The 22,445-nt window shown below is 41.8% G+C and overlaps 1 protein-coding gene across 4 annotated transcripts in view; it reads right to left on the bottom strand.

Annotated features, from left to right (window-relative positions):
* Nucleotides 1-2,824: 2,824 nt before the first annotated feature.
* The window catches only part of LOC113407184 (dedicator of cytokinesis protein 7), a 108,508-nt gene continuing 88,887 nt past the window's right edge, over nucleotides 2,825-22,445 (bottom strand). For 2 of the 4 annotated variants that reach the window (XM_026655310.1, XM_026655312.1), the window contains 8 exons: nucleotides 21,810-21,824; nucleotides 12,266-12,391; nucleotides 10,726-10,815; nucleotides 9,717-9,953; nucleotides 8,247-8,390; nucleotides 6,236-6,342; nucleotides 4,980-5,147; nucleotides 2,825-3,135 (listed from right to left, as the gene is read on the bottom strand). In XM_026655310.1, coding sequence (XP_026511095.1) covers nucleotides 3,093-3,135; nucleotides 4,980-5,147; nucleotides 6,236-6,342; nucleotides 8,247-8,390; nucleotides 9,717-9,953; nucleotides 10,726-10,815; nucleotides 12,266-12,391; nucleotides 21,810-21,824 — 930 coding nt within the window. In that variant the 3' untranslated portion in view covers nucleotides 2,825-3,092. Of the gene's footprint in view, nucleotides 3,136-4,979; nucleotides 5,148-6,235; nucleotides 6,343-8,246; nucleotides 8,391-9,716; nucleotides 9,954-10,725; nucleotides 10,816-12,265; nucleotides 12,401-21,809; nucleotides 21,825-22,445 lie in introns of all 4 variants that reach the window. The other 2 variants (XM_026655311.1, XM_026655313.1) reach the window with 1 other exon arrangement.

The raw sequence follows: 22,445 nt of genomic DNA, 5'->3' as shown, positions 1-22,445 counted from the left end.
CAAGTACTCCTGTTCTTTTTTCTTAAAAGTATGATACATACATAATAGGATCAGTAATTTATATCTGTTGTCATGACAGTGGGTGACATGGAAACTTTATAGAAAAAAAATCATGTCTGGAACATTCTCCATAGAGAAATATAGTATGCCCTCATTTCCAGCACATATTTAAAATTATCCTTGTGTAAGAATTAAAACTATATGCTGGCCTATGAGTCACAAAAGAAAGCGTGATAAAGCTTTACTGAAACTTCCGCAAAACTAAAATATTCTTCAAGGTGGGGAGGGCTGCTGCAAAACCAGGCCTCTAGTACGATTTAAACATAGCTCACTTGTGCAGGGCAAATATTAATAAACATGCTTCAGCCTTGGAGTGATGTAGGTCTGTAGTGTTACTGAGGAACACATTTAAAGGTGGCTTGGTAAATATACTTATGCTAGTATAAGCTCTTTATTATTTGAATAAGTCTATAATGATTCTTTTTCCAAAAAGAGAGAAAGATCTGGCTCTGCATGCCTCTTGATGCCTTCTTTCTCCACAGTAGGTATCAACAGAAAGTGACTAAATTATCTGGTCTAAAACAAGAATTGTCCAATCTGAGTATAGTCCTACCCTGCAAAACTGGCACAATCAAAAAGCCCTAAATATAAAACATCCTACCACACAATCCTACCACACCTAGTGTAGGGCTTGCTCAATTTCAGCCTGCAAATGAAAATACATTTTTCAAAATTTTGGCCCATAAAGGGATTACAGCCCTGAAAGATTGTTTCCTTAATATAAGTCCTTCAATCAATTGCAGCCACAACAGGATATTGAAACAATAATTTTACATGGAACAAAGACGACAGTATAACCAATGCTAGATTCAGCTCTCTTCCATAATTACATGCAACAGCTGTAGAGAAACATCTTCATTTATAAACAATCAGGCATTTTACACAATCCTACTGAATACTGACTGAATGAAAAATATCCTCTGGTACAAGTTCAGAACTAACAATGGGAACAGATGTATCAGATGCTTACTTGCCTAAAGCCATTTCTACCATTTCTGAAATGTCAATTTACAATAGTTGAACAAATGCAGTCTTAAATTACTCAGACTATTGTTTCTCTGCAACTGAAAACAAATAGGTCAGAATTACTATTTAACTTTACAAAATGATACATAAGGTAACGCTCCATCACAATTTTTAGATTAACCATCTAAATATAAAATCATCTAATCATCTAAATATAAAAACTGTCTGAATCTGGGATAAGCTCTCCAGATTTACATTAACTTGGGGTCCTGGTCTTACACCCGTTGTAGTCAGTGGGAGTCTTTCCACGGATTACAGTGGGTTTAAGGTTTAAGATTTAAGAATGGACATCGTCCCTTCAGATGTGAACATATAACAGAACATTGTATGTAATGAGTTAATTATTTTGGGGCTATTAACCTTTCCTTCTTGATTTTAAATATCCCTTCAATGTGGGGGAGCAACAGCGACCTTTATATTTAAGTTGCTTAACATTTTCTGTTATAAAAGGTTCTTGCAACCTTTCTGCTACAAAAGTTCTTGAACTTCCATTTTTTGCTGCAGGCCTCTGAAATTGGCTTGGAGAAGACCCCTTAGGCTAGAGAAATGCATTTTCTTTGGCCACCAAATTCCATTCAGATCTAGCTGAGATATAAACTGTTAAAAATAATTACTTCTGTATAACTTGTGTTCTTCAGGAAAATTTTGGCTACTAAAGTAATCTTCAAAAGAGAAGAGAAATGCTGTTCAATTTTTACCTTAAGAAAAAAAAAAAGGGCATTGCAAAGTACATACAATAAAACTATGTTAAAAGAAAGTTATTTAGATTTCAAAATCCAGCACTCAAAAATTAGGAGACAGGATTTATAGTTGCACAAGCAACCTTAATGTGCCCCCTTGTGCATATGCAGTATGATTTAGTTACACTATCATATACCATTATTTTTAGAGGACCCCTCTCTCAGTGCATAGGTTGGAAATGTAAAGAGTCAGAATTAAGGTTGCAAGGCAACCATAAATCTGGGGTTTCCTAACTTTCAAGAGCTTGACTTAGCAACTTAAAGAACTTTCTTTAAAATGTAGTTTTCTTGTATGTAATAAAATGTAAACTGTAACTTCTACTAAGTACCAGTGCAATTATATATGTATATTTTATTTTAATTTATTTAAATGTGTATGTCGTTTTCTTCCAAGATGTGTTTTTATATAAAATTATAATAAAAAGATGACAATAAAAAGTAGCTTTACCTCAAGCACACTGCAAGGCTAAACTATACACATGAGGGGACTACTGTGCTGTAACTGGGTTTCCTGGTTTAGTAGAAATTACAGTGTAAACAAGACTGTAGCAATACATCTACTTTACCAGTACAGAAGAAACAGGTTAGAGTAAGTGGTAACACATTCCTATGTACAACAAAAGTCATCATCTTAGGAGCATATGTAAAGTTTTTTTCCTTGCAGCAGTCCCCATCAAAGATACAAAAACAAGTTAGAGATGATATGGTCACTCATTTAAGAATTGTTGTCTTAAGACTTACCTTTCTTTCTAGCTTTCTCCTCAAGGGTGATGAGCTCTGAAGTCCAACACGTAGTGAATTAAAATGTAAACATTCACATATTTAATAGTACCATTGAAATAACCAGCACTACATTAAAAACTGTTCAAAAATGCATCTGCAAATGCTCCTAATATAAATTAAATATATGAACTAAAAAGGAAATATATTTAACATTAGGTAATGCTATAAATAATGGTAAATGCATTTAGTGTACCTTTGAGTAATAAAAATGCCTTAAAAACAGGTAAGTTTACAGCATATCACCAGTACTTTGCATACCACTGCCATGATTTTTTTTAAACATCAATAAGTCTACATTGGACAATTCAGAATAATTTTTGGCCACTTAACACTTCAATGTAAGTAAGTAAAATGGGTGTATGTATGGTGTCCAGGATGAAGTCCAAGTTTTATTTCTCAATAAAACTTCTTTGATTCCCAACGTTGATAACATGGCTTGCTCTTTTCAATACCTTAAAATTAAGTGCATTTTGGAAAACTTGTTTAGATGTCCATTTTGCGAAGGCTCATTCTGCTGAAGGAATCTCTGAGGGGGGGAAAAGAAAAAAACAAGACGATAAGCTCATATTTTCCATTGTGAATTAAAAAGTCCATGCTCTCCATTAAGATGAACAGTGCTTTTCTGTACATGATTTCTATGTTTGCTCACTGCAAAAATTGACTTGAATTTTTAAAATTAGTTTGCTAATTTGGGTTTGCATTTTGAAAACATTGGAGTGATTGTGTTTTATTGACATGAATATTCACAGATGATGAAATTCAGAGGGACAGCACAAGGCCTGGGCACCTCTTAAATCCTATGGGAAATTTCACTCACAAAACATTTCTAAACTTCATGTGAGAAAACCAAATCTGAAATTCATATGCATGAGTAGTTGTGGCAGAAGGCCTCGTGAGATCATCCAGCCAGGGAACAGAACAGAAACCAAACTATGCGACTTACCTGACCAATCAACAACAAACTAAAAATAGCTCAAATAAGGAATACCCAGAGAATAGTTCATGAGCCAGCCACAGAGTTGAGAACAAGAAAAATTTTGAATATTGATGAAACTGGAGGAAATTGCCATGAATTAGTAGAAAAATACACTAAATCTGTCAGTTATTCACTGTGGATTTTTTGCTGAATTCTAGTTGGACAGAGTTCTTCTCTGTTTGTTTTTCCTGTTGCTCTCCACTGCTGAACAACGGCTACCCAAACGGTAAACTTTAGGATGAGGGCTATATTCTTTTGAAGCAGTTGCATGTAGCAAGAGTTGTTCTGAAGACCACACACAAACAAAACAGTAATAATGTTCATATAATGAAAGGAACTGTAGCTCGCTTGCTACTTGCATTTAATAGGTTAGGCTTCTTCTCCTGTGCTTCAGTGATATATATTTAAAAAACAGACTGGTTGGACATTAGGACATATTAAGTATAAGTCCTTAGCACAGTTTTGAGCTATTTCACCCTAACTTGCTACTGGATCATTGCATGAATTATAATGTCACTAGTATCCTCCGGTCCTAAGAGCCATAGAAGACATACGAATGGCAATTAGGGATAAAGAGAAGGCTAATTTCAGGAATTGCCAAGCCTGCTACTTCTTCAATAAGCAAGGAATATGTAAAAGGAGACCCTTAATCACTATCTTGTTCTCAGGATTGTAGATTGAGGGCTATCATTTGTAAGGGGTTGTAGTAGTTTTGGGTGGGTGCTTTTAACTCTAAATCCATTGCAGGAACAGCATGCAAATTCCACTTGCTCAATCATAATATGTGCACTTGTTAAAATCAACTCTCATAACACTAATAGCGTAAATGGCTCCTGACCTGGTTGATAAAATAATTAATGATTTTATGTTAAAACCCATTGCAGAGGAATGGAAATGGTTAGTCTGCTTCGGAAAGGTCTCCCAACATGGACAACATTCACTGGCTTTCCAATGTGAAGCTCTACAATCCATACTGTGCATCTGCTAGGATACTCACCCCAGGGGTTCTTTAGCTACCACGCAAGGGATCATTGGGCTTCACTCCCCACAATTTTAGGTACAGAACTGACTGGACTTGGAGGAGGAGTGGTCTTGAACCTGTTATGAGGAAGGAGCATCCTAATGGAATGGGGAGAAAGGGGCCATACCAGAAAAATCTGCAAAGGCAAACTGGCCAACCAATGCATCCTGCAGTGCAAGACATATGGGGAAGGGGATGGACCCACCTGCATTTCCTCTTCAAAGATCTATGGTAAGGAAAGTGGTTTTAAACACTCCCAGAGGAGTCTCCTGTTCCCATTCCTATGTCCTCTTTATGCCATATCATTCCAGCTGAGTTTTTGTTTTTAAATATTACCTGAGCTAGGTTGAAATAGAGTAAAATTAACATCCACCTGTGGCAAGCGACAGGCAAAACCGCCTTGTATAACTGCGGGATCTTTCTATTTATCAAGGGCTGGAGCGCTTCCTTGAGCCGGTGATAGTTCCTTTCAAGCTCCCGCTGATATTCCTTTTGGTCTGGACCTATCAGGCTTTTGTTTTTGCGTAACGCATCTTCACACCTAGAAAACAAAATTTTGTAAAACTCTGGCAGACAACAGGGGACCTGCTTGCTAGATGCCTGTTAATTTATTAGTATGAGAGCATTTAATATTCTCCTGGCTTGACACTTAATATCCTCTATCTTGTCTTTTGGGTAATAAGGACTCAGCTTATCTGGTTGGTTTCCTTGGGGAGAGGATAGTGAGTCATATTTCTAATTTCCATTTTATTCATAGAGTTGTGATTCATTTTTAAGTTTAATTTGTTCTCCTATAACATTTCTCCTCTGTGAGGAGGAATGGAAAGCTTATCTCCACAGCCATTTTCAGTCCAAGGGGGTTTAAAGATGGATGTTTTCACTGCCAGCCCTAGGAAAAGATTATCAAGCAGCAGACTATTAAATGTTCACTGTGAACTCTAGTATTTTGAACGATGCAAATTAAACAACATATCTAAAAAGGAATTGATAATATCAATGCCACTTTATTTCATAATGAATAACCAGGCTGCTTCTGGATCTACTAGCTCAGAAGAGGAGGGTAATATTGTAATTTCAGTTATTTTCACCAATTGTTTAAATGCTCATGAGATTTAGTGCCGGATTGAGACTGCAATTCTCTTTGCCAACAAGGAAGGAAAAATAGAGCAGCAGCACACGTCCTCAGAGAACTCTGCCAACATGTTTCAAACCCACTTGGAGAGGGTAATTCAGTCTCCCTGCCAAATCAAGTTTGCCTTTTCTGTTGACACTATCAATAAAGATATTCATTAGTGCCAATTACGGTAGTGGGGTTTTTGAGATGAGGACACCTGTCCATAAGGAACTCTGCCGAGACCCCCACTTCATTTCATATACACACCCATACCTAATGACTTGGGCCACTTGACGGTACTTCTCAGAGACAGATGGCACCAAGCAAACAGAAAACACATTTTTTGAACAGACTTGTTCCTCGAACAGAGCAAATGGAGATTACTGAATCTTTTGCTACATTACAAGTGTATTCTTTTAACAGGCACTGGACACCCCCTTATATTAGTATATCAATTTCTGTTTAATGCACTGAAAATAAATGTTCTTGGAAGGAGTTTGAAGCCAATACTCTACCTTTTTGTGAAGTCTTTGAAACAGAGCCGTAGTTTGTTATGGTGTCTGAAGAGCTTTGGATCATTGGGTATTTCAGACAAGAAAACCTGTGCAACTTCTAATGGTCCCTTTAGGAGTAGAAGAGAAAACAGTAAGTTTCTCTGCACTCCTGTCATATCCATTGGAGAATTTCTTACATATAGAAACTTTCATAAAATGCAACATTCCCTTAGAGGGTATTTCTTGGTGAATTGTGTCTTCTAAGTCCAGAGTAAATCACCAACTATCATGACAAGTGAAAGTGTCTGTTATTCTCAAGATAATCTTTAAAGCGTGGGTCTGCTTTTGGAAAGTGACGGTAAAATACATGAGATTCCACATTTATTCTTTCTCAATGGCTTCTAAATCAAATGTGCTCAGTTGTCAAGTAAACAGATACTTAACACTGAAAACTGAACCAGTACAGTAGTTGTTTGCCAGCCCGGCAAAATGAACGTAGGGTCTGAAATTCAAGTTATAATTTTTCTGGCTTGTGCAGTAGTAAAGATTCTGCAGGCAAAAATCTTCCCTCATCTTTTACCTGTGCAATTGTATTACTTTCAATTCCACTGATATTGCAGAAACCAAAATACAATCCAGTTCACTCACTCTTAGCTTTGGTAGCTCTGCAAGGCTAACCAGAGTGAGAAGTAGCAATACTTATTTTTATCAAAGAAGCAAGCAGATATGATTCTGGATACCAACAAGCAGCAGGTCAGCTGACTAAGATGGGCCAGTTTCACTTAGTCACTGTATTGATCAGAACCACACTTTCAACGATTGCCACTCAAATCATAAAATCGCTGATAGTAACTAGTCAAGAATCAACAGAAAAATCAATCTTGCATCTGTGGTTTGGGCTGTAATCTTACTGCAGAGGAAAGGACATTCGCCAAATCCATCGTTTAGAGTGAGGTACTGTAAACTATTATTTACCACCTCACAGAAACATACAAAAAGCTGGGGTTCCAGCGGCATCATTCAATTATATTTGCCATTACCTAGAGCAATGTTTCCCAAACTTGGGACGCTGCTTGTGTAGGGAAAGCCCCTGGTGGGCCGGGCCGGTTTGTTTACCTGCTGCGTCTGCAGGTCTGGCCGATCGCAGCTCCCACTGGCCGCGGTTCACCGCTCCAGGCCAATGGGGGCTGCTGGAAGCGGTGCGGGCCGAGGGACATACTGGCTGCCAGGCCCGCCAGGGGCTTTCCCTACACAAGCGGTGTCCCAAGTTTGGGAAACACTGACCTAGAGCATTTGGACAGGAGAAAAATTTCTCTGGCAGCAATTATATTAGAAGTGCCCCCATTCTATGGTATGCTTGGTTTTAATTCAGGGCACTGAAACTATTTTCCACTCAGAGTTGACTTTCTGTTGCTGAGGTACTTTAGTGCTATGTTCCCTCAACAACAGAGAGAGTAAAATCTCTTTATAACCTCTCTGGATTTTCACTTCTCCCCTGCTAGACTATCCCTAATGCCAACGGTGTCCAGTCTTTGCAACACAAAGGGCAACAGTGGCAATTTGCCCGGATCACAATGCTGCCTCTGATTTGTAGGTGACAACAATTTTAAAAACAAAACGATAAATACTATTTACAGAGAACGAACAATATGCTCAGCTCTGTGCAAAATACAAAGGAAGGAACCAAACCATCACAATAGCCACTTTCACGTAGGTTTTCCTTGATAGATGAAGATAAATTGTATGTTGTTTGCATTCCCCAGCAATAAAAACCTGCAGTTGATCTGCTCTGTCCACTTCCTGCAGAGACCAAGCTTCTAGTTGCTTGATATTTTCATTGGTACTTTAATTGTGCTATTAGCTGTGAAGTATGTTTCTAAAGTGACTTTGCACATTTTTAAAATTAAACGAAAAAAATCCGGACAAAAGCAGTTTTCACTGACACAACTTTAAGCCTCCACCAAGCTTGAACAACCATCTGAGAGATATGCAATATCCGAGCGTGTTTAAAGCACGATAAAGTGATTCTCACCTGATTTACCGTTGTACCTACTGAACCTTGCAGCACCATTTGGAGCATCTTTGGGTCTGCTGGATCTTGATGAGTTGCAAAAGCCAATTCCTGTGTTTTTTTCTGCATGTCCTCTATGGCAACTTCGATGGGTGTCAAAATTATCTACAGAGGCAAACATTAGCCAGAAATATGTAGACTGTATTTTTTTTTTTTTATTATGGCCAAGATTTTCGAAAAGAGGCACCTAAAACTAGGCTCCCAGGGTGGGATTCTCAAAAAGCACCTATGTGACTTGGGAGCCTAAATCCCATTAGAAGTTCATAGGACGGGTGTTCTGAAGTCACTTTGGTGCTTTTGAAGATCCCACCTCTGAGCCTTCATTTAGGGTCCTAAATAAGTGACCCGGATTTTCAAAAGTGCTTCTGCAGCTGGGTGCTTAGAGCTTTTAAAAATTAGGTCCCTTGTGCCTGTTGCACCCCATTGTGTTCGATCAACCCACATGCAAGAAGTTGCAGGATTACAGCCTTATTCAGGTACCTAAATACGCATTTAGGACCCTGGCTGTAGGTTCCTGTAGTGGAAAATCTTGGCTTAAATTATGTTGGGGACAATTCTTTCTATTAATGGCAGGCTTCTGAAGTACGTGAGGGAGGGACCCAGTGTAACTGCTGAGGTGGAGCACATGTTCCTCGAGCAAAATGGCAGAGATATAACTCGTGCTACTACATGGCAGACTCAGAGCTTGTCTACATACACAGACTTGTACACATTCAACTTCAGGGGTGATTTTAAACCAGTTCAAACGGCTATGTGGACACACTTATTTTGGTTTAGTTTAAACTGATTAGGAACAGGTTTAAGCTAAAGCAAAATAAACTAAAATAAAGAGTGTTCCACCTAGGAGTTTCCACTGGTTTAAGTTTGTGTATAGACATGGCCTCAGATAGACTAAGGTCCAGTACTGAAATGCTCACACGGAACAGACACAGCGGAGTCTGGCCTCTTCAGCAGAATGATGTAACCACAGCTGTTAAACTTGTAGGAACTGGCTTTGTCGTTTGGGATGACACCACAAAGCCTCTGGCTTTGAAGGACAGTCCCTCCTTCTTTATTTGATTCAATACATGCAGCAGTGCTTTCTGGAGCACGCAAATGCCCATAACACAGATAAACCGCTAGTGAGAATGAGTGAATTTGACATCCAATGGGCTAAAGTTTCATTCTTTATCCCCTGCAAATTGTTCCAGTAAGAACCTCTTTGTAATGTTTTAATAAAGCAAATAACTAACCATTGCCCATCTTTGTCTGTAGCAGCCTGGTCTGCTTTACAGAGCTCACTATGCACGAGTCTCAGCAATGCAAGAGAGGCTGATAAGCTTATTTCAACACAGCTTATTAGACTTTTTGTTGTGGCACTACAAGGCACTCCCCTCCCCCGCCACTCGCCACTGTTCGGGATTCATAATATACCCAATGCACAGGTCTCACCTCTTCTTTGTGACTGACATTTATTCTGGTTTTAATGTAAGGAAAAGCATGGGAGGTCGTCAAGATTGTCTTCCGCTTGAACTGTTCATGCAGCTCCCCATGAGCACGTCCGTCCAGGGTGAAGGGCGTGCAGTACATGAAACGCCGCAGGTTGTAGTTTTTGTCAAAATAGGTTATCCTGTCCTTCATCTCGTATGTGTCAAAGTAGGGCTCCACATAGGTTATCTGAATGTAGGCCTGGAATAGGGAAAACAAGTTTTCAGATAACAAAACACAATGCAGAGGGAAGCCAGAGTGCAAGGAGATAAATTCTGCTTCCTTCCGTTTAGCTGCACAATAACCAGCTTCACCTTTAAGAAACAGGACTATTTTTCACTCTCCTCTCTTTGGGGTACCCCCTGTAGACCTAACTCACTTTTGACTCTGTCCTTACTCAAACAAAGCTCCCACTGGCTTCTGTGAGAACTGGGCATGCTCAGCAGCTGGTGGGGAGGGGGAAAAGCAGCCCCCCCCTCATGTGTGGGTCTCCTTCTTGTCTGTGCTCATCTGCGGCACTATTCCCCACTTCCCTATGGCACCTCTCTGCTGGTCCAGGACCCTGGAGGAAAGAGTGGGCAAGCCAGGTGCTCGAAGATGGGGGCAATGAAGATTACACCACTCCTTGCACACAGCAGAGATGATGAGGAACAGATAATGCAGCATGAAGCTGTATTATCTTTTTCACTGAGCTCTCTTTGCAGTGGGGATTTCAGAAGGCCCTGACTACCCACTGATCTCCCCAGGATCCACGGGGCCAAGGGGCATGTCCTGCAGTCTATTCTGCATTCTTCTGTGGGAACAGTGGTGTGGGTGGAATCTCCACATGGGGATCCTCACGGGTTTGCCACCTGTCAGCCCTCTCCAAGGAATTTCATTGCAGAAGAGGCAGTATCCAGCCCAGGATTTTTCCCTTTGTGCTTTAAGTACTTAGAAATGGCTTAAACTTGACAGTTGTACTTTGCATTCTTACCTTGTTAGGATCTAGTTTGCATTTGTCTACAGGGTTAGAGTCCTTAATCACTTCAACCACATCTTCACCAAATCGCTCGCCATAAAATCCCTGAAATGGAGAACACCGCATTGAAAGACAACACCTATTTCTGTAATCACAGCAAGGGGATTGGAGAGATCAGGCCAAATTCAGCACAGGTGCAACTCCAATTGCCTTCACTGCAACTTGTGCCAGGGCTGAGTTTGATCTGCTGAACTTGGAGAATTAATCAGTTCGGTTCTAGGGGTTACAGCACAAAAACTGGAAGCCAGGATGGCTCTAAATCCTTCCAGTCTCATATACTGACAAGTCATCCGGCCTCCTTGTGAATCTGTCACAAGGCTGAACATTGGGCACAACACAGGATCTTTTTGAAAAGCAGATGGTGCAATAGGATTGGGATTGGCTGGTTTGAATAAATTAGATGTGGGGTGGGGGAATCTGAATATCCAGATTCTAACCTCAGTTACACCATTTTGAATTTGGAGCAGCTCCATTAATTCTAATTGAGTTACATCATCAGGGTAACTGAGATCAGAATCTGGCCCTATACTTGCCTCCATTTGATCAAGGAAGTTACACCGATAAGTGAAATAAACTTTACAGGCTACATTTTCCAGTGATTTTAGGTGCCTCATTTTTTTGGGCATCCAACCTGAAACACCTAAAAGGGGCCTGATTTTTGGGGGGCCTGATTTTTTGGGAGGGAGGTAGGGAAGGGAGAAGGGAGGCTCACCTCTTTCTGAAAACCCGTTTAAATTTGTCTACAAACTGCTCTGATTCAATCTCCAAAAGCATTGCCTGAGGATAAGGAAGAAATCCTAACAAGCCAAACTAATATCTCCTTTATGCAGTCTCACTAAGGGGAAAAAGATAAACACCACCTGGTTTTGGTGGAGCAATGAAACAGAAGGGCTGCGCGGGGCAGTCAGGTGAGATCCTGGAATGAAATATTAAGAGAAAGGGGGAAATGTTAATGCAGAAAAAGGACAAATTTTAGAAGGATCGAGAGGAATGACTGCAATAACCATATTAGCGAGGGCCAGCTGCACTGACAAGGATGAATACACAGTATAATACACCAAGAACATGGAAGTGATGTATCAAGTCTTGGCCTCTAGCTACAGGATTGAATAAGTCAAATTATTATTTCTGAGGGGAAATGCAGGGAGGCCATGCGGGCCCCTCTCAGTAGAGAGTGGGGTCAGTGGTGGGAGGGAGATGTGATGGGGGTGTTGCATGCTAGAACCGTTCTTAGCAGCTGAATCACTGAGCAGGGCTCTGGGAGGGATGGGGTAACTTAGAGCAGTTTATGTTATGCAGGAGGCTGTTTTGGTCCCTGGAGCAGCCCAGAATCACGCTCCAAGAGGCACAGCACAAAATCTCACCCACTGCCTTTGCCTAGTGATTGTTGTTTCAGCCACTACCTACGTTTCATGATAACAATCCAGCTTTTAAGGCTTGAGCAGCTCAATTGTAATTTACAGAGGGAATTTCAGGTCTGCCACAACAATCTCACCTCTAGTCTATGGGAAATTTCGGCTAGCTTTGTTATCGCGGGCTCCTTGTACACAAATTCTTGTTCATCCAAGTCTCCAAATTTAGTCCCGTAAAAACCGACCCGGAAGTATGTACCAAACATCCGCTTTCCATCCTACGTTTGGAGAGACAAAAGGCACTTCAGTATAAAGACTCATTCACATATGTTGTAAACTTGAGTGTTTGCAAAAAATTTGCTCCTGACTTTGAACTGCCATTTGCTTTGTGAGGTGGGTGGGTGGAGGGGATAGAGGTACTTGAGCTAATCAACACTGAAATTCAAGTTACAGCAAACACCACACTGAAGATAAACGCAAAACTAATACACCTCTACCCCGATATAACACGAATTCTGATATAACACGGTAAAGCAGTGCTCCAGGGGGGCGGGGCTGCGCACTCTGGCGGATCAAAGCAAGTTCGATATAACACGGTTTCGCCTAAAACGCGGTAAGATTTTTCGGCTCCTGAGGACAGCCTTGTATCGAGGTAGAGGTGTATCAAATCAAAGTTATTGGAGATAATTAATAGTCTGATCCTGCAATGAGTTCCCTCCTGGGAGGACCCCTATTGATTTAGGAGCGCCGCCATCCCTCAGGCAGAACTCACTGCAAGATCCTGAGCTCCACTGAACTCAGTGAAGCTGTGTAGACGTACATCAGCTGATTAGCTGGCCCTAGGTTTAAGGGAAATCGAGCCACGGTCCTTATCCTGCAATTTGTAGTGAACAAGCAAGCAGACTGCTACATGTCTACACAGCCCCATTAAAGTCTAAGCAGCTCCAAGTCAGAGCCATCTGTTCATGCACAACTAACTGCAGGATCAGGGCCTAAGTCAAGATCCCCTTATACTGTGATTTAAAAATAATCCAAAATTTAAAAGGTGTTTTATTTATTTTTTAAACATTGTGTTGACAGAAGCACTTTAATTCTCCTAGGGTAAACTATAGGGCCAAAGTCACTCTGAGTGGAAGCAGTGGCAATTCCATTGGCTTCCAGGCACTTGCTCCCATTTAAGCCAGTGGTGAATTTGGCCCACAGAATGTAATAGCCACGACAATTGAAGTGAAACACACAGGTTTTTGTCAGAAAAGTCACATTTTAAAAAAGTGAGACTGAAAGATCGGAAGAAACATATTTAAAAAAAAAAATCACACCTCTGATTTTGTTAAGGATCAAAACAACTCATCACGCTGCATGCAGAAACTAGACGTGCTTTTTAGAACATGTTCACCTTTACTCTCATGGGAAAGTGTGCGGCAGAACAGAATGCATTCTCTCTCTCAATCTTAGTGTTTGGATGTCAAATGGCACCTCTACATGTCTAGCCCAGAGCGTGGGATTTGTATTCACTATTTTGCGGTGGGGCAATGCCGCAAGGCATTTTTGGGGACATTTGACTACTTTTTAAGTTAGGTGCAGAACAATTTCTGCAGCAAGTTGATCTTTTGTGGTGATGGTGAAAATAGTCTGGACGGCAGGAAGGATACAAAACTGATAAGATAAAAAGAATCTGATCCATGAAAAATGACCAGTCAGAGGAAAGCATTCAGATATCTGACGGGAGTTCTCCTTACTGCTTTTAAATAATAAAATTGTAGTTTAGGTGCATTTCCTTCATTTCAATGACTATATTTCTTTGTAATGAAAATACATAATTGTTTGAGAGCCACATTATCCCCTCTGCCTTGGTGGGTGGAGAGAACAAAAAGCAGGCAAACTAGAAGGGGTGGAAATGCCATTCGCACAGCATCACCCTCCACCAGCCCAACCAAACGCCCTTGGGAGTTGTGGCTGCTGAGCCCTTCAGTGCAAGGAGCTGCAGCACCTGGAATGCTCCGGTCCCTACGCTCAGAGCAGGAAGTGGTTTTATTGGTTCTTTGTGCAGCAGAGGTGCCTTTTCCCTGGACAGGGCAGCCAGCTGGGCTGCCTGCATACCTAGCTCTCTGCACCTGGTGTACAGCAGAGAGCTCCCAGAGAGCAGGAGCTTGGTCTATTTCCATGTTCCCCTAGGCCACAAGAACAGGAGTTTTCCCTACTCCCCTAGATTACCGGAACAGAGTAGAAAGGAAGAGCTGGAAGATGGCACAGCAGATGTTGAGGTGCCCATGGCTGGAAAAAAAAAGTCTCTGGTTTGTTTTTGATGGGTCACACGCTGGCCTTGTTACAGGGAAGTTAATAGAGAAAAACATTCAGGCCCCACTTCAGCAAAGGACAGGGTGTAACTTTAAGCCATTGAGGAATCACACTGGGCCCGGCTTCACACATGGGCTTAAATGCTCCGCTGGATCAGTGCCCTAATGGATTGTTGTATTTTAATCAAAGTATTGGATGCTACATTTGGGGACTATCGACCATGACTGCCTCCATATCTCTCAGCTACCCCTTATTTCAGACCCAGACCTCCTCCCATCCCACTCAGTCTTGGTGTCCTTTACTCTAAACTTATCAGACTGACGTATGAAACCCAGGCAATGGACAATGTTATCTATGCTAAAGAAAATGCCTCCTCGTTTCCAGTTCACTGTGCTATTTGTTTTCTTCTTTCCATCCTCTGAATAGCAATGCTTGCAGTACATAGCACCTTTCACCAGAGGATCTCAAAGCACTTGACAACGAATTATTATTTCCATTAAGCAGCTGGGGAACTGAAACACAGAGCTAGTCAGTGTCTCCCCTAATGTTACGCGGAGCCTGATCCTTCACTACCTACACGTCAATGGGAATTTTGCCATTGACTGATGAGCACAAGATCAGGCCCACAGAGAGTATGGAACACACTTCAGGTCTCCTAATTCCTATTGCTCTTCCCTATTCACTAGACCATGCTGCCTTCCTTTTTGGGTCTTTGTCCCATGCTACAGGCCTGATCCTGCTCTCATGGAAATAAGTGGGATTTTTGCTATGGATTTGCACTGGTAGGATTGGGTCATGTATCTCTTCTATTTGGGCCTAGGCAGGTTCAGAGGCAAGTCCTGCATCCTTTAGCCTTAATGGTACAAAGCAATAGTCCAAATACGTTTTTAAAAGTTCCTACAAGTCTCCACCGATGGCAATTCTACTGAGCACCTCCTGAAAGTTGCTGGGCACCCAGTGTAACAAACTGAGCTCAGTGGGAGTGGAGGGCACGTCCCACCTTCCAAAAATGCTCAGTACTGTGCAGGATTGGTCCCTGTGGTTCTGATCGTCTAAGATGCCGAGCACTTCCAATGAGGTGCACAGAGCCCTTCGCTCCAACTGCACTCAGTTCCCCACAAATTCATCTTGAAAACTAGCTGGATTCAGTGTCAGAATGAAGGGGTTTGGGCCTGATACAAAGGGATACTGGCTTCACCAGTGTGATATATTATTTAAAAAAAATATATACTACTACCAAAGCAACGGTTGCTTAAAATAAAATGTGAAAGTCCTTTCAGGATGCATTTCTATGCACCCACCTCGCAACAGGAAAAAATCAAAACCCACAGATTTTTCAAAATCCAAGGCTCAACCACCTGCATGCTATTCCCTCTGAGAGGCTGTCCCAATAGGAAAGGAGACAAAAATAGCTTTAAGCCACTTCTGTGATCTCCTGATCTTGGGGCTGTACAATCCCTGGCACAAGTTGGAGCAGCCTTTAGGCTGCTCTATTGTGTGTAAGTTGCCAACAGCCTCCTGGGTCACAGCAAGGGATCAGAGGGATCTAGGGGTATCCTGGCCATACCCCTATTCCCCAAACCATGCCGCTTCCCTACACCAACCAAGGATTCCCCTAAGATAGAGGGAATTCTCACATGGCCAGCTTTTCCTGCTTTAGGGCTGCTTTGGGTTCTTGGAGTGGAGCAAATAAGCCTTAATCTCAGGGGGAAATGGTGGCTAATGATTTCAATGGCATGAAGCACTATGCCAGGTAATAAGTGCTTGCAGGATCGGGCCCTTAGATTGTAAATTCTTGGGGCATGGACATTGTCATAGATACTTTGTTAAGCACTAGGCACATTTATGTTGCTATGAAAATATCCAAAGTAGGAAAAGAAAATGTTGGCTGTTCATCATTGCAAAATACTGAGGCTTTATTGGGGAAATTTACTAAACCCACATAAAACCAGCGTGATCAGGTTGTGTGTGCACATGTACAGGTACATACATATGTACAGGGCAGTGACGGCAAAGGCAAAATCCATCTCACCAATCTGAAGCCAGGGTGGGGGCTTAGTACAGCCTCACACCACATGCCAACATCCTTCACCATCATAAAGTCCATTTACAGTGGCTTTTTGTGACAATGAACAGTATTTTAAGCCAGAAACCAAGTCACTTAAACTGAATCTCTGACTCCTGAAAATGGTCCAAACGAGACGATGTGAACAGCAGGTATGATCCCTGCCGCGTCGGTATGGCTGGCAGCGTTGGTTAGCGCATTAGCCTTTCACCTCTGGAGTCCTGGGTTGCAGCTCCCTATTAGTCCAAATCAAAAAACTGCCTTGCGACATGGCACATTCCAGTCCAAGCGGCATCTGTGTTAAAGACTCAGGACATGAACAGCAGGGATGTTACAGGTCAGAACTGAGGAGCGTGGGCGGAGCTTTCATGGCACCTTACTGCAGTATGTGAGATTTTCACTCCTGGGCTTCAGGGGCTTTGGTTTACACAAGCCACTCTGCTGCACTGGGGGATTGTGTTCCAACAAAAACAGTCCCACAGTTCAGTAGCGTGCTTCAAAAAGGAGTGAGCCTGTGTCAGTGTGGGCCCTAAGCAGGAATATCCCCCCCAGCTCCCCACAACACATACTAATAATTAAGAGGGGGGGTCCCTTGAGCTGCTCGGGGACCTAAGCATTTGCTTAGTCTGCTTATGCTTAGTGCCGGCTCTGGATTGAGCCCATCTACACAGGCAAAACAATCATTTTCAGACACTAGTTTGTGCTAAAAAGATCCTCTGGTGGGGGGTGGTCTGCCTATGTGGACATACTGTTTTTCTCCCTTCCATAAGCGCCCACTTCAGGCACAAGCTACATCATTAAAATGTCTTAAAATGAGTGAGCGTTTCAGTAACATTTAGCCCTTGGACAGCTGGGGCAGGATTTCTTTAAGGGTTAAATAACACGGTAGGAGTGGTTATGGCACAAGCTCTGGATCCATGTACGTGAACCCTGTAGCCGAGCTGCCCAACATGCTAAAGCAACAACTTCATCCTCCTTTAGCACCATGAAAAAGCATGTTTCCCTGATAAAAAACAATGAAACATCTCCTGAAAGCCTCCTTTCGTCTGCTGTCCTCTCAGCTTTAACCGTTTGTGATCTCCAATGTGCTGCCGTATGTTGCATGCACTTTAAAGCCATTTTTAGTGTTGGGAGGTCAGCCTTGCTAAGTGGGCACAAGATCACTGACAAACAAAGGAAACAGAGCAAAGGAGAAGGAAACATTTTAATGTGTATTTGGGTTTTCAAAGGCGCATAAGGAAGTTAGGTGCCCAAATCTCACTGAATTTCAGCCTTAATGTCTGTGTCCCTGTTCTCACCCATGAAATGCACGGCTGCCAAGCTTTGTGCAGTTCTGTGTCTGACATGACATGCAAATTATTTGAAAATATGCAAATCAGTTCATTAAATGTGCATATTTGCAAATACCTTGTATATGATTATAAAACTTTGGCTTAAGATCAATACACCTCTACCCCAAGCACTGTTGGGGTGCTGACAGCTGTCTGAGGAATAGGTGGGTGCTATCCAGGTGGAGGTGGCTGGGAGAAGCTTTGGGGTAGTTAAGGGAAGCTGGGTTTGGTGGGAAGGCCAGGGGGAAGGGTAGCTGAATAGCTTGAGGTAGAAGCTGGGGGCAGCTATGTTTGTGGGGTGGCTTTTGAGGGAGGGACATTGTGGAAAGATGAGGGCAGCTGGCTGGGGTAGAAGTTGGAATCTGCCAGGGGTGGGCTGGTTGGTTACCAGGTTTGGGGGGGATCTGGGACCAGTACTGAGTCCCCTTCCCCTCAGTGCCACTTAATACTTCCTACCACCATCACCGCCGCCGCCTGGATGCTCTTTCCCTGCTCAGATCCAGTAGGAGGTGCAGCGACAGGGAGCCGGCTTGGCTGCCAGCTGACTAAGAACACTCAAGAACAACTAATTACCCCCAGTGCAGCCACAAGTGAGTATCTGCATGTGCAAACCAGACAGCTGGGTGCACACACACACACACACACACACACACACACACACACACATATCTGTATGGGCAAATGCTTAGGTGCTATTTTTATCCTTCACATATTTTTAGTAACAGTGAACCTCCTGGAATTGGGAAAAGCCCAGTTTCCAGCCTGGCTGGGAAATACCTCAGGGCTTTTGCTTGTGTTAAGCCAGTGTTTGCTCAAGTTACTAGAACTAGGAGCCAAGTGAGCCAGTCAGGCAAGGGGTGATTGCGGAGTCAGAGGCAGTTACATGCAAATTTGGGATTAATCAATTCAAATCATTCTAGCCTTTGCCTAATGGCGTTAAAAAAACAGGTCAGCCACCTAGGACAAAGTAGGAAACTGGACACAAAGGGGAGGTAGTTGTTCTTTGAATTCCACTGTCTAGTGTGAGAAAGGTGGCTCTCCAAAGGTGTTTGTTGACTGGGCAAGACTGAAGGACAACGTCAGTCTAGGGCCTACTCAAATGTACCTCAGTAGCACCAGAAGTGAAACAAAGAATTGAATTCCACGGCTAGTCTGCTGGCAATGGGCTAGATCAGCATTTCTCAAACTGGGGTCCGCGGACCAACTCCTCCCCCTTCCTCCCTCAACTCCTCCCCTTCTCTCTCAGCGCCTCCTGCACGCTGGGGAACAGCTGTTCAGCGGCATGCAGGAGGCGCTGGCAAGGAGTGGGGACGGGGTGCACTTGGGGGAAGGGGCCAAAAGAAGTGGGGAAGAGGAGGGGCAGGGGTGGAGTGGTGACAGGAAGAGGTGGGGTGGGGTGGGGTCTGGGGCTGAGCGGGGCACTAGGGGGTCCGTGAAAAATTTTAAAGCAAAATGGGGGTCCTTGGGTTGCTAAAGTTTGAGAACCGCTGGGCTAGATGATAACATAACATAATTTAAGGGTCTTGTGTAATGAGCATGTGATGACTCTAATTTTGCCAGGATTTTCCCATAGAAATTAAATCAATTCCAAGGGCCCTGTACACATAGAACTGAAAACAAAACAAGTAATTTAAAAATATTACATTGTTTCTGAAGAGAGCTAAAAATGCAGTTATGAGGGAGAAATTATTAACAAAGCATTTTCTCGCCTATTATTTCAAGAAAAATAATAGGTCTTTGGGAGGAGACGAGAATGAAGGTGAACACTGAGTAGCCATTACAGAACTGGCAGAGCAGATAACAGCCACCATGATTTATGAAGGGTTCATGATTGTTATTATGCATGGTAAATACCTTTCAAAATCACTGGAAATAAAGGTTTAAAGTTATCTCTTGCACACACACCAAAAGCTTTGCCAACTAGATTTACCTTATCAAGGGGCTGAGAAATTAGACACAGCGGGGGCCATCTATTGACAACAGGGTAGCCTGGGTATAAATGCAGGCAGAACTGGCCCAAAATAGGTATGAGCAAAAATAACTCCTTCATACATGTTAGAGAGGGAGTTGATAACCCCAAATCTCTCTTGTTATGGTGTTTTACATTTTCTTGCTGATTTTAATCCAAAGTACAAAGTCTTTAGACAGTCTTGCCAACTCTTAAAGTTCTTTCAGTGTTTGGTGGTTTTCTTAAAACCACCAAAGCACCAGCTCTTGGAGTCTTGTGATTCGGTAAGAATCTCCACTGGCTTTGTTTTTAAACCCACATGGTTGCAGTGAAAAGCATGAACAGGTGAATCCTAACAGCTCAAAAACCAGAAGGTAAATAAAAATATTAAAAAACTCATGATTTTTAAGCAACATCTCATAAATGTTTTGAGACCTGACTCCTGAACACTTGAGTTGGCAATACTGCTTTACCTGGATCTTTTAGTTGGCATTGCTCTTTGGTAAAATGAAATTATTGAGGTCTCCACAGAGTAAAAAAAAAAAAAAAAAAAAACAAAAAAGAAAAAAATAACAAAAAAAAAAAAAAAAAAAAAAAAAAAAGAGGTGCGCATCAATTAAAATATTTTAAAAAATAAGGAAAAAGAAAAACATGCAACAAACGTGAAGGCTACGAAGCAAAAAGCTCAGCAAAAGGTGCCAACGAAAGTGCACAACAGTAGACGAGAACATAAACCATGGGTGTGTTTTACCATGCAATAAAACAAGACTGAATGATGTTAAAATCATAACCAATGACAAGGGGATACTTCAGGGGTCGATTTAGCATCATGAAGATTGATCAAAATAGATGCTCACAGGCTTTCATTACTTATTGGATATTGAGCACACATAACTTACATTCTATGATACAAACATTGGATTGCTGAGTCACCTCATCTGCTAGGACTTGTCACAGTAAAAAGCAAGCGATTTACAAGGCAAGTTCTTTACATCAGAAATTACAAGTAAACTATTGAACTTTAATTCTTGACAAGCCAGAATTAGACATGAAGTTTATACATCTCTGGCCAAAACTCTAGGTGTAATAGAGAATATGTAGGACCTCTTATGTAGGCTCCAACTCAGAAATGCGTGTGCTTACGTGCTTTCCTGAATTGGGGTCTTAAAGTACTGAACAATCTTGATAGTAAGAGTGGACCAGATTGAGTTGCTTGATTTAAAGTAAAGCAGAAGCAAATATCAGTGCTTGAAAAGCTCTTTTGGGAACTGAGGAAAATAATCTAGGAGTGTATTTACAAAATGTTAAAAAAATCTTCTTAGACCATCAAAGTTGATGTATAAGAGCAAAAATGCAAACACAAGCAACTGACCTATGAACTGATTCATCAAAATCACAGTGAACTGGTCTGTGTGAGAGATCTAGTGGACACCGTTTATTTTTAATCCAAATGAGTGTCTCTCGTGGTGGATATTGTAGAAATGCAAGCAGAGGGCCTCTGCTAAAACTAAAGCAGCAGAACAAAATCTCTGGTGTTAAAAGAATTGAGCTATTTTATTCCCACCCAAAAATCTGCATTAAAAAAAAGTATTCAGCATTTGTTAATTACCAAGATTAAGTGGCTCTAGTATGAGCGAATGTCTGCTTAACCATTACAGGTTTCACTTTTGACACCTTTGAGCATAAGCACTTAAATCGACCCCTGTGGGTGGGGTGAAAATATGGTATGAAGAGATGATATTCTGTGTCAATGCTGATGAGAAGAATTATAAACAAAATATAAAAACAAACTAGTGATGATACAGTGGCTCATTCACCAAAGAACCTCATTAGTGGAACACATTGGCATCCATGCACTACCTACAGCTTCTTAGAAAGAGTTTCCTACAACTACCACAATCGTTTTATTGATATTTCTTTGGTTAATGAATTCAGTTTAAACAGCAGACAGCAACAGAAATACCCACAACTAGCACATGTGGGCAAAGCATTGGCATGAGTCATCTGATCAATTAGTGTTCTTTACTAACTAAAATATTACCTACCTCCCAGCCAGTACTCTGTATAATAAAAAGTAAAAAGGGCATGTCACAGCAACAAAAAAAAAAGATGTTTCAAAGGTCAAAACATGACCACTAATGTAAGGTATTATTAATCTGAAATGGTCTCATTGATTATAAGTTACCAGGCACCTACAGTGGCCTATTGTTTCCTTTGGCTGAGAAGGACATTACATGATTGATTAGAGAGAGATCAACCACTTTTTTGTCCTTTATTATTCTGTTTATCATATCTGGTTAATATCAGGAATTCTGGCACAGCCATGCCGCAAGTTATGTGGAGAGAGCAGGGCCAGATCCTCAGCAGGTGTAAATCAGGACAGTCGGTGGAGCTATGCAGATATCCATCCACTGAAGAGATGGCCCAGCTTATACTTTTATATAAGTGTAATTAAACGAATGGTTACACAACATACCAGGCTATGTGAGGGCTGCATACTAAACCATCGTATTGATATTTGTTTTAGAATTGGCTGCTGAGTTCTTACGCTCCCTCACAGAAAAGGACAAGTGCTGTGGGCCAATCCTGTAAGGTAACAAGCACCTCCATCTCCCATTGAGCTGAGGTCCACTGAGCTCAGTGGGAGTTGAGGCCTTTCAGCATCTTCCAAGAAGTGCTCA

Source organism: Terrapene carolina, unplaced genomic scaffold (assembly GCF_002925995.2).
Source record: "Terrapene carolina triunguis isolate 2854851 unplaced genomic scaffold, T_m_triunguis-2.0 Scaffold210, whole genome shotgun sequence".
Lineage (NCBI taxonomy): Eukaryota > Metazoa > Chordata > Testudines > Emydidae > Terrapene > Terrapene triunguis.
This window is presented reverse-complemented; position numbering and strand designations above follow the sequence as displayed.